Source organism: Gymnodraco acuticeps, unplaced genomic scaffold, assembly GCF_902827175.1.
Source record: "Gymnodraco acuticeps unplaced genomic scaffold, fGymAcu1.1, whole genome shotgun sequence".
NCBI lineage: Eukaryota > Metazoa > Chordata > Actinopteri > Perciformes > Bathydraconidae > Gymnodraco > Gymnodraco acuticeps.
Window position 1 is genome coordinate 426,595 of NW_022992244.1, and position 12,468 is coordinate 439,062.

Consider the following 12,468-nt stretch of genomic DNA (forward strand, 5'->3'; position numbering starts at 1 on the left):
TCCTTCCCTATCTGTCTGTTTGTCTATGTTTGTCTGTGCACCTGTCCTGCTGTCTCTGTCTCATTTGTTTAGCTATCTGGGAGTAGGCAACTCAGGTATTGCGCCAATCACAGCGTGTATTAACTTTGTTACCTCTCTCTCTACCAACCCCAACCCCTTGCAGTTCTCATGAGAATGGCTTCATGGAAGACCTAGATAAAACCTGGGTGAGATACCAGGAGTGTGACTCAAGGAGCAATGCCCCAGCCACACTCACCTTTGAAAACATGGCAGGTATGGTCCATAAGGCATAGAAAAAGCGTTAAAAGTGATTGGACAAAAACTGCAGTGGTAAGGTACTGTAGCCCTTTTTTGTCCAATACTTTTACAATATCGTTGTGTTAGTGTCGGCGTGGTTGCCTTGTGGAAGTGTGCCGTATAGTATATTGTGCTGTGACGTGTGTGGTTGTGGACTTCAATTAATATTGTGTGGGTTGCAGCTGCCTCCATCAAAAGGAGCTGGTTGAAAAGGAAGGGGCGACCGCTGATCATGACTGGCAGACCATGCATTCACGATCAGTGGGAGCGTGATAGATCAGCATCTAACGTATATCTTTCTCTGCTCTGTGTTTGTTTGTCCGTCCTAACAGGGGTATTCATGCTGGTGGCCGGTGGGATTGCAGCAGGTATCTTCCTAATCTTCATTGAAATCGCCTATAAGCGCCATAAAGACGCCCGCAGGAAGCAGATGCAGCTGGCCTTTGCGGCGGTCAATGTTTGGAGGAAGAACCTGCAGGTAAGATCGATCCCCTCTGCTCGCTCACACCCAGGGTGGAAAGGCTGAGACTTGGTTGCAAGAGAGCCAACAGAGCCCCCTACTAATGGGGGATCGATTGGACTCTCAGCCTCTTTCGAAGCTTTTCATTTTGCACTTGAGTGGTGGTCAGATTGCCAGATCACCGTCTGAGAAACTGTGATCTCGGATGCCTTCATGCACTGTAAAGCATCCTCAGTGGCCACCGTGTAGATCACAGTTCCTAGAGGCCAACGTGTCTCTTGTGTTTGCCTGCAGGACAGTAAGGAGGTCTCTGGAAGTCAAGTGATGGGAGGGACCCCCTCATTAGTATGTAACTAACTAGCAGAACCATCTCCACCCCCATGCCATCTCTGGCTGTTAGATTAACAGTAAGATAATTAGCATTGCGACCCTCTAACATGAAGGCCACCCAACTAAAACTTCACCTCCTATGCGTCCATTGCATGAGCTATATAGTATTTTCCAAGCTGCTGCTGTGGCGCTTCATAAGGTCAGATGACGTGGACATGGAAAGCCTACCATAATAAGCAAATGTCCAGCCAGAAACATCCTAAAAACAGTGATTACAGTCCGGTTGATGCACTTTGATTGTGTCCTTATTGATTGCCTTCACTCTGAAGGCCATACTGACAGCAGCCAGGAGCTCACAATGCAAATAGAGCATAAAGATTCAAATCAATGCCCACACTCAATCACACTGCATTGCCACATCCAGTATTTTCAGAACTGTAAATGTGACCGTGTGTCTCTTTAGTAACTGCAGTGTGCGTTATGCAGACACCAAATACGCCTCGAAACTTATCCTGCATGACGGGGGCTTCATGCAAGCAGAAGCAGGCTTCAATTTAAAGGGTCAGCTCGCCCACATTTACAAATGATATAACGTTCTACTTGTCCAACTGTGTCTGGCCATGCAGATAGCTTTGGTTTAAAGAGATAGCTTAGATTTTCTGAAGTGGGCTTTTATGAGGCTAGTGAGTGTAATACTTTTAGCTAATCACAGTCACGCACCCCCTTTGGTGTTTGAAAGGGAGAGTTTGGGTAAATTGTCAAAACATAACCAAACAAATGAACCAATCAAGGCCGAAGTAGATCAGTAACGTTTGTGTTCAGCAAGGTAACATGTATTATTTCTCAATAGAGTCTGTTGGCATTGAAGAGAGCATAAGTAACAGCATTAGCCACTATTCATAAATGGCTGTCAAGTAAAGTACACACATTCTCAGCATAGAGTACAGTTATACTGATATTGATCTTTATTAGTTTGGCCTTTTTCAGTTGGCTAAAAATAAGTTTGCCGCTGCCTCCTCCCACATTCCTTAGCTTCTGTGCTGTTACTCATACTAACCCTCCTAAAAAAATCTTCTGCAATCAATTTCTGTTTCGTAATTTGAGTGAGCCAACCCTTTAAGCAACAATCAATCAGTAAGGTCCTCCACTGAGCCGGCAAAGAACATGATTTGCCCCCGTTTCCTAATGCAATCAAATGGGGCTGTGGAGCGTAGGCGCACCCCCTCCTCCTCTTTTGCACACGTTCACTCCCTGATTGGATAGCTTAGAAGTTGCAGGGTGGGAAAGGAGAGGGACAACTGCCCGTAGACCTCGCGCTTCAGACTCCTGTCAGCGATGATCATGTCGATTTCTATGCATCGCTGAACAAAGGCGGCTCATGCATGCTCATCTTGCTTATCGAGCGTCACCGTGAGCCCTGGAGCCAGAATACACACAATCTTTCTCTAAATATAACCGCGGTAATGGATTGAGTCTCATGCAAGGAGCACACATGGAGTCTACAAAGTCAAGTTGAGCTCAGACAATATGTTCTATTCAGAATATTATTCATAATGTTTGGGTGCACAGATTAGATTATTCACCGTGGTCTAATTTCCACAAATTTAAAACGACAACTTGGTCATGTAGGACACAAGCTCATCACGATGGAAAATCTAAGATCACAGTTTATGTGGCCCTCTCCCTTCCTTAGTGCAGCAAGCACTGAAACCTGGAGTCCATAGTTGACATCATTTGTGTGTTTGAATGCCATTGTGTGCTTCTACTGCCTCAGGTGGGTGTAAAACTTTAAACAAATGAGGCGTGACCTGAGAGAACGTGCACTTCTGACTAACAATATCTGTTTATGCACTACATCTCCCATCCTCTATATGCTGATACTGCTTAAAAGCCCTCATCATATAAGTTTACAAAAAATATCTAGGTGCATGCATGGTAATAATGGCATGCCTAAAGCATTCTTTAAGCAGCTGTAGTCACAGAGATGTAGTGGGGGTAGTCTAACTTACCTTCATTAAGCACCTTTTTATATTCTGATAATAAATACAGCCTTTTTAAGCTATTTTAAGATTAAATCTATTTGTGTCTAATTTACGACATGTAACGGATGTTCTGTACAAACATTGCGAGATTATGAGAACCTGGAAACAGACATACAACAGACCCAAACACCTCTCCTACATACGAGCAAGACACACAGACTTTACATTTGCTTTGCCTCTTCTTGTTGTCATTAAGTGTCTCTTTGTTGTCATTTGTCTCTTTGGATTTCTCTGGATCTCTTTGTAGTCATTATTGTCTCTTTGTAGTCATTTAATGTCTCTTTGTAGTCATTTAATGTCTCTTTGTAGTCATTTAATGTCTCTTTGTAGTCATTTAATGTCTCTTTGTAGTCATTAATGTCTCTTTGTAGTCATTAATGTCTCTTTGTAGTTGCTCTGTATCTCTGCGTTATCATTTAGTGTCTCTTTATTGTCATTTTGTTTATCCTTCTGGTTTGTAGTGTTGGATCTCTTGGTTGGAACGTTTCTTTTTGAGGGACATTATGTATGCTCGATAGGCTCGTTCAGTAATCCATGCAAATCAAAAAGAACGGTGAAGTTTGGATTTACGTTCATCCAATACACGCTTATGTTGCTCTGTATCTGCTGTACATGTATTATGCAATCGATTACTAACTACTTTGCATTATCAACAAGGGGATAATGTGTCACGGCTTTTTTCCTTTCCCGTAAAGTGGACAAGAAATCAGTTAATACAGATATAAAACTCACTAAAGCAATCTTGCTAGGTCTCATAAACACGTTGGTAACACTTACAACGTGTCTTCTGTCTAAAATGAATGAAGGCATTCCTACAGAGAGGGATGCCCAACGCTGTAGTCTTGTATCTAAATAGAAAATGTAGTTAGTTGAAAAAAAGCATTTTACAATTACACATAAAAGCACTCTGTATGTTTCTTTCTATCACAAATGATGCATTACATTGGTAAAAAATGTATAGGCTGTTCTATAAATATACATCATATAGATTTATGTTATTGATCTCAGCGTGTTCACTGGTGCAGAAGGTTTTGCCGACCACTACATCACTACGAGGCTACAGGTCTGCCTTCCAGTCTTCCCTTTAATAACAGAGGTTACTCAGAAGTGCACCGTCTGAAGGAGACGGAAACTGAAGTCAGTTTGGGATGAAAACAAAAAACTCATGATGATGAATATAGTATTTAATGATGAAGCCCTGCAGCGGTTCGCTTTGGTTTCGGACCAGAAACAGGTGGCCGCTGTACGAGTCACCATGCCGCTCTCCATCCGATGGTCCAGCATGCAGTGCATGTACGGACTGTGCACACGCAGCTCCTCGTCAGGGCTCTGAGCTCCTGCCGCCTCACATATGTGTGAAATATGAAGGAAAGTAAAGATTACAAGAAGAGACGTCACCTTGGCCGTTTTTTCCTGAACCAAGAGTCATACAGTTAGTGGCACTTCCTCCATTTACTAACATGAGATGTCATCTTTCAACAGGAAAATACTTTTATTTTATATACCTGCAATAAAAATCGAGTGATGTCGTGCACCAATCACTCCTCTGCCAGCGCTCATCTATCCTCCCCGCCACCATGTCATTAGAAAACAAGAGAAAGTGCTGGATGGCGGGGTGATATAACGGTGCCCTAAAAGAGCCTAGTCATGTGACCTGATGAAAAAGGATGAACTACGGGGGCCATGCTGGCCAGGATTGATTTGTCATGCTATTTGTTTTATGTTTAATTATTCTATGTTTTCCTCCTTTTTTCCCTCTCTCCATCCATAAAACGTTCTGGCATGTTGAAATTCACACCACACTGCCCCGCCCGGCTGAAGGGCCTCCCCCCCCTGCAACTACTCACCCATCCTCCACCTATACTTTACTAACATCCATCCTAGAACGCTTTTTTTTTTTTTAAGAAATAGAGAATAGAAAATATTTTGTTTTTTGCACTTTAACTCGGATAAAGAATATATTTTGCAGCTGTAGTAGCGTGATCATTTCTTTATACATTTATTTTAAATGCACTTTTCTCCATTCTCCATTCCATTCCCTTGCGTGTGGGGTGAATTTCCATTATACCGCTTTGAGGTATAATGACTTTAAATGGGCTTAACTTACTGACTTTTGTCGCTGCTGTTCTCCCTCTTGATATGCATTTTATGGCCTCCGATACTATAGCTCAACGTTTTTATACTTGCCTGGCTTTGGATGTGGATGTTTGCTTTGCTAAGTCTTCTTTAAACACCTCGCTCTTTTTGGTTCCCTTGGCTTTTGCTTAAGGATCTTTTTTAAAGTAATAACGATCAAGTGGATGGAAATTTATTTTATTTTCCTTTTCTCCCCCTATGCAGCCCTCTTCCTCTCTAGAGACTCAGGATGTAAGAATACCTTAATATGAGTTTTTATTTTGCACACAAACACTATTATTTATTTTGTTAAGAATAGCTATTGGGCTCTCTGATGGTATGAGGGCCATCTTTTAAGGATACGGTTAAAAATGCTTCTCTCTTGTCATTTCTATCTCTGTTTTGAAAGAACTGCATTTAGTTATATTTGTTTAGTTGATCCAATTTTAAATTTGCTTGTTTGTTGAGATGAGAAAGTGGAATCTTTGTGTTCAGGCAGAATATATTTAGAAGTGTAACGTAGGTATCACACCCACTGACATCTTTACTAGTCATCACTCATTCCAATGCATTTGAAGGGGGTCGAGTGAGTGTGTCAGCACATTTCTGGAAGGCTACCGGGCCATCTTGTGCCGTCCCAGTGTAATAATGTAGACCAATGCCCTCATTCAGACTGAAAAGACTACTTCCACTCTCACATCTAACAGGCTTTATCCCTTTCTTTCTCCCTCTTTGCGCATTTGATATTTCCAAATGCTGTAGTCTTTCTCATAAGGACCCTCTCTCTATTTAGACCACATACAATAAGGTCATTGACTAGGGTGGTGTTGGTGTTGGTGGGAAAAACAGAACGGGTGAAACCACGGTTGTCACCCTGGCCAGAGGACATGAATAATGTTTCTACATATATTCATTTTAGGATAGGAAAAGTGGTAGAGCAGAGCCCGACCCCCAAAAGAAAGCCTCTTTTAGGTCCATCAGTACCAACCTGGCTTCCAGCATCAAGAGACGTAGGTCCTCCAAAGACACGGTAAGGAGACGAAGAAGCAACATCTTCCCCCTCTTTACTCCTCCTCCTCCTCCTCCTCCTCTGTCTCTACTTCTCTCCTTTCTCCTCCTCTGTCCTCTCTGCCTACATCTCCATACCGACCGCGAGGGAGTCCCATGTCCTCACCCACCATTTCCACACGGCTCCGCGGCCTCTGCCACGTGTCTGTCCGTTCACCATCGATCAGCCATCACCATTTAGCATCTGTAGATCCTCTTACAGGCTGGAGGGCATCAGGGCAGGAACTCAGGTCAGGCCAGGAGCTGGGCTCTGAATATGGCGAGCAAGCCAGGGTCTTTTAGGGCTTTTGATGGGTTTTGTGACCTCTGATCAAGGGGGGGGGGGGACAAAGCAAGCAGTCTGCCAGTGGTGTTTTGTCTTGCGCTGCTCTTACTCTCCGCCTATGGTCTGGACGTGGATTTTGGCGATTGTGTGCTGTATTGGTGGCGTTGTGGTGTGTGTGTGTGTGTGTGTGTACTGTACTTTACGTACAAGTTATATATATCTTTGTCCTGTCTTTTTGACTTGCTTGATCCTTCGTATATCCATTGTTTCTTTGCACCGCCCACTTCCTCTGTTTGGGTTTCAGCCGCTGTCTTTGCTTTTGGTTAGCATGCGCTGGTGTTTTGTCATTTTTTTCCCCCCAAACAATCCATTTTCAAGGTTGTCGCGATGGCCGGTGCTCGTGTGGAAGAGAACTAATGTCTTATTCTTTTTTTTATCAACATGTCTATTTCAGGATTACACTCATGGATTTCTATTGATCAATTTACTTTTGGTTTGATCATATTTTCTTTGTCATAATTCTTGTTTATTTTTCAGTGTCCTTGTGATCCGAACTGTGCATGTCTTATTCAGGGTATATTTCAGGTGTTGATGACGGCCTTCTTTTATGCTTTAATTATATTTTTGTTTTGCTTTCCAAACTGCAAAGCCTTAGACTCTCACTGTGTTACAAATATGAGCTATGCTTTCTTTATTTTTAAACCACCATCTCTTTACCTTTGCTTGACTCCTTTGTTGCAGCACATTGAGAGTGTCAGGTTTTCTCCGCTCATTTACAGTTGAGTTGAAAGGTCCTGCTCGTTGCGGTTGGGAGACTGTACTCCATACGCTTGGAGTACTCTGACAAACCATTGAACCGCACTCATTTGTGCCCAGCTGCTCCTCCACGTATAGCTGGTCCAAATCTGGCATGAGATTAAAAAGCAGAATGATCTCTGGAGATAGCACAGACACCTTCAAGGAAAAGCTTCTTCCCAGGGGAGACGTATCCTACGTCAGCTAAACTACAACAAAACTATTATTGTGTGTTTTTATTTGATCTCATGTCTTTCTCTCTTTCTCTTGTTTTAACTGTCTTTTATTTCAAATCGATGTTTTCTGCCTTGAATCGAACCACCTTTACTCTCCCCTGGAGGTTTCTCAATAGCATTGGTCACATATGAAGAGAAGAAGAGTGGGATCGCCATTGTTACTATGTTTGTCTCCTAGTCATGTTCCCATACAACTAAACCGCATTCTCAATAACGTTCCGTGGGTGTTTTCTCCCGTTGTATTACGGTCAAAGCTTCGAACACAATAAATGTTTCCCTCGAAACCAAATTGACAATCTGGTTTCATTGTATGGGAACGTCATCTTTAGGAGAAGGATTCTGATGCCTGTTTGAGAGCCGTATAGCTGGAGAAATGGCTCAGAGTGGTCAAATAAAACAGTGTAGATGCTCCAATCGCAAGATTTCCCATTCCCAGTCTTTGACCATTATTTTGATTTTATATAAATGTTCTTCTTTTATATTAATGGATATCAATGGACTTGAGTGTCAGTGTCCCTCACCCACATGCCACACTACTCCTCTCTCCCTCTGCAAGCATGCCGACGACTGTACCTGTCCTAGCTGTAGCAACATAAATAACCTCTGTAGTTATATCCTAAGAAGAATCACCATAGCTGTGTTGCATACATAGCTTTATAACCATTACCTGTAGTTGTGATGTCAGAGAGCTGTCTCTCTTTTTGCTGGTCCACTTGACCCCAGTAGGGTGCGCTGTTAGCAGGCCCTCAAGGTACAAGACATGAGAAGACCCACATGGGGGCTGTAAGCCATATGATGATGATGCAACCTGCGGGTCAAGGAGATGAGGGACATTCACTCTGACTCTCAGAAAATATGACGTTTCTCAATTCAGAATGGATGTCGCTCCATCTGTCAGCATGTTGGTTGCATCATAACAGCTTCTTAAGCTCGTATGCTTGAATGTATTGGCTCTATCGGCTTAAAAAGAGAGGCACGTTAATCCTAAAATCTTGCTCAATTGAGAATGACAAACAAAAAGTACATTTAAGATGGGTACACTGAAGACTCTTCAGTGTTTTGGTTACGCAACGTAAAATATTCATTAGTAATGCATTAAGTAAACAAAAGATGCTCTCTTGCACACTGGATTATTGAAACAGGATTTTACAACATAGTGCCGTGAGCAAATTGGACCCAATCTGTGTTCCAAAACATGAGCCTATTCTATAAAGAAATGCATGTTACAAGCTCTAAGTATGATGCAATCGACTACACTCACAATGATAACCAGAGATTGTTTCTATATTTGCACTTGTTAGCAGGAAAAGCAGCCTCAGCACTGCAAAATATGGCTTACGGCTGTCAGACCACACACTCTCAAAATACTCAAGACAGAATCACAGTTGCCATAGAAACTAAGCACCTGCATGAAAACGGGATCTTGTTTTTCCCTCTCAGCACTGTAGACGCCTAACAATTCAACGCACTCTGCTTTATAAGAAGCACATTGGAGCCGGGAATGGACGTAAAAGTCCGACACAACAGCACTTTGAAATTCAGAAATTCATCTTCTTGTCCATGAGCTAAAATTAGAATGGGCCGCCTGTCTGCATGCGTACAAATGACTGTGGGGAGATAAATGACCTGCCTGTTTTCCCTTGGCAGGAAATTATCACCCGAAAAACAAATGATGCCTGATTCAAATGTGCTGTTGTCTCGAGACTCCGGACTTTACGTCTTCTCCCAACTAGCCCACCTCAGGCACAACCTTAGCAAAAAATCCAAACTGATCCAACAAAATAAAACGAAAAAACTGTGGTTTGCCCGAGAGGGGTTAGAGAACCCTCATGCTTCCTTATTTCTGCCGAAATGAAGCACAGGTGTTCTTAAAATAAGATATGAATGTCTATAAGTATGCTAACATTCTGGCAAATGCTGCTTTTGTCTAGAAATGACTGTCTGTCTTCTTCCTCCCTCCCCATTTCTCTTCGTCTCTGCAGCAGTACCCACCTACTGACATCACGGGCCAGCTCAACTTGTCTGACCCGTCTGTCAGCACCGTGGTTTAAAGAGAGGGGAGACGCCGAGGTCCGCTCCCAGAGGAGAGAGGAAACGAGACGAGGGAAAGAAAAGGAGAGGAAGAAGTGGACGGGGAGAAGGAGAAGGGAGAAGCCATCTCCTCGTTCCCTTCACCACTCAAGTTGAGGCTTTCATTTCACCGCCAGTCGAGGGAAGCTTCGGAGGAAACTTGCTTGCTGAAGAAGTGTCTGACTGAACTTGCACCTTTTTGACAGTCAGGATTACCTGTCGTTAGATATTTGTAGGGTCCCTGAGCATGCACAGAAGAACCCATCTGACTCACATATACAATCTTTTCCTTCTGTATATTATTAGCAAACTTATTTAACCTTGTTTTTTGTCATTTTGCTCACTCACAGAGACTTAATGTTTGATGTTCAAAGTTCCTGACCCGCTGTATAAGTTTAGCAAGCCAGGTTTAGTTAGTTAAGTTTAAGGAAGTACTGTACTTAACATATCACTTTAATTAGGGCTTAAATACCATAGTGATACACAAACAGCATATACCGCAATACAAGACGTACTGTAAGCTTAAATCGATATCAATTATTTTTTAAAGCAAACTACCTATGTTGTTATCTACACTTTAAAGGTTTTTGGAAGATGTTGCTTTCTTTGAGAAGCACTATTAATGGCACTAAGGATAAGGGACTTGTGAAGATGATGGGAGCATGTGAGCGCTTGTATATGAATAAGAGCTTTATGTATCTGAATGATGACATTTTTATTTTGAAGGCTGTATACCAGATTCTATAGTTGTTTTCCCCTTTAATTGTGTACTTATCAACCAAATGCATGTTTTTGTGTTCTTCTAAGAACTCAAAGACATTATGTTAAGCTTAACTGTCATTCAAAGCAAGGTGCAAGCTGAACTCACTGAATATTTGGAGATCTGATCAAACAGTTAAGACTGGTGTTCTTATGTACGTAACATGTTCTCATTCGTGAGCCATGTTGCTTTTGGGGGCGCCCTCTCTCTTCCTCTCTCCTGCCGCAGCAGTCTTTCTCATTTCCAGTCTCTAAGGGGCTGCATCAAAGGGCCAGATTTTTTAACTTAACCGTCACTCGGTCTTTCATGCAAAACCCTCGTCCAGGCGTAACGCCGGACAGTTTTTCACGAAGGAACCCCGAGTGAATTCAAAGCATGGTCTTGGTTAGGCATAAAAACAGGCCGTTTCCCATTTTCTGGAGCTGAGAAACCACTGCTGTTTGTTGAATCACCTCGTGTCTGCTCTCTGGCACTGCATAGCACTTTATGCTGAGGCGTCTCCCAAACAGTCAAATAAGAATATCGATTAGTCGAGAAACTACAACAGAGTAACATCAGTCAGACATATTAACTTCTCCACTTTCACTTCAGATACAATATCTACACAGCCTTTAGAAGATTAATAATGACCTTTGAAAAAACTACACAAAGTGCAAATCAGAATTTGGTTTTCTAACTCGAACCAGGAGTTTGCTTTCTGATCATGTTCTCATTCCGGCCTTTGCATGCTTACGTGTTACTATCAGTGCTTGGGTTTGTTTTTGGATGCGTGTTGTTGCCGTGTACAGTCAGCTGAGCTGTGTGGAGCACTCCCTGTAAATAGATGTGGTGTAGATAGGTTTGAGGAGATTGTACCGCTTGTATTACGACTGCAGCTGAGAATGTCTAGTAACACACGTCAACAACAGTTGTGATTCAATGGCATGAAACAAACACACAAACACACACACATACATACACAAACACACACCATCACTTGTTTTTCTTACCTTTTCAAGTAATTATCTTGCATTGAATCATCTTGTTTATACAACTGTAAATAAAATATACTTGCATTGCCAAGTCTACCCAATCCTATGATTTTATAGTTGTTTAATGGCTCGCAACAACATTATAAATACATCTGTTACATTTATTTTTGGGTCAATCCATGTATGATATTGTCACATGAGGGAATTCTGAGAAATGTCCATCAAAAACTCACAATGCATAATGATAACTTCAAAAACAACATTACAAAATTGACCTATATTTAGTTAACAATGGAAAAAAAAAGGAACAAATCATGGTTGCATATGAGAAATCAAAAAAGTAGACAGCCTTCAATTATTGTCAATTCATTTTCCATGGAATGACTAATGGATTACTTGAATTACGAATTGTTTACAAATGATGGAGTTAGTAAAATGTTTGCACTTCTACAACTGCTTTCTTGGGGGTTTCAAAGTTAAAAATGAAAGATTGTAAAGCAGGTAACTGTACTAAGAGATCATTTGAATATCAAAGAAACTAGAGAGCATTTAGTAACTATTTTTCTCTTCCTGTGAAGCTGAATTTGGTCCGCCTTTAGACAGTATGGTTGACTCCTAAATGGTAAATGAATATAGTATATACTGTGAAACTATAAGAGCGATTACCTGCCGAGTTTTTGACCTGTAAGTAAGTAACACCTGTCCAGCAGGAAGCAGCAGAGAGTCACAGAGAAAACATGAGAAACATGGAGGAGAATATGAAAGTCCGTGTTCCTCTGAGGAGTTCAATCAAAACCAGAGTGGATACTGGACATACATTAATCATGGGGACACAAACCCTCTCCAATAGGATCATTATAGCGCTTTGTGTCAGGTGAATGTTTATAAAGATATTTAAACTAAAAGCAGCTAATAGTGTTTCGGGAATGTGTTTGCATCATACACAAATGATGAAAGAAAAACTAGAAGAAACACCCAAAAACCGTTTTTTAAAACAGCCATAACATGTGAAGGTTAAACCTGGTACCATAGGGACCCAGTCACAGTTGGTATAATCTT

At 41.7% G+C, this 12,468-nt stretch overlaps 1 protein-coding gene across 9 annotated transcripts in view; it reads left to right on the forward strand.

Annotated features, from left to right (window-relative positions):
* The window catches only part of grin1a (glutamate receptor, ionotropic, N-methyl D-aspartate 1a), a 31,406-nt gene extending 19,894 nt beyond the window's left edge, over window positions 1–11,512 (forward strand). For 3 of the 9 annotated variants that reach the window (XM_034206361.1, XM_034206360.1, XM_034206363.1), the window contains 5 exons: window positions 164–273; window positions 630–775; window positions 5,470–5,496; window positions 6,164–6,274; window positions 9,591–9,659. In XM_034206361.1, coding sequence (XP_034062252.1) covers window positions 164–273; window positions 630–775; window positions 5,470–5,496; window positions 6,164–6,274; window positions 9,591–9,659 — 463 coding nt within the window. Of the gene's footprint in view, window positions 1–163; window positions 274–629; window positions 776–1,051; window positions 1,103–5,469; window positions 5,497–6,163; window positions 6,275–9,590 lie in introns of all 9 variants that reach the window. The other 6 variants (XM_034206366.1, XM_034206367.1, XM_034206369.1 and 3 more) reach the window with 5 other exon arrangements.
* Window positions 11,513–12,468: the final 956 nt, after the last annotated feature.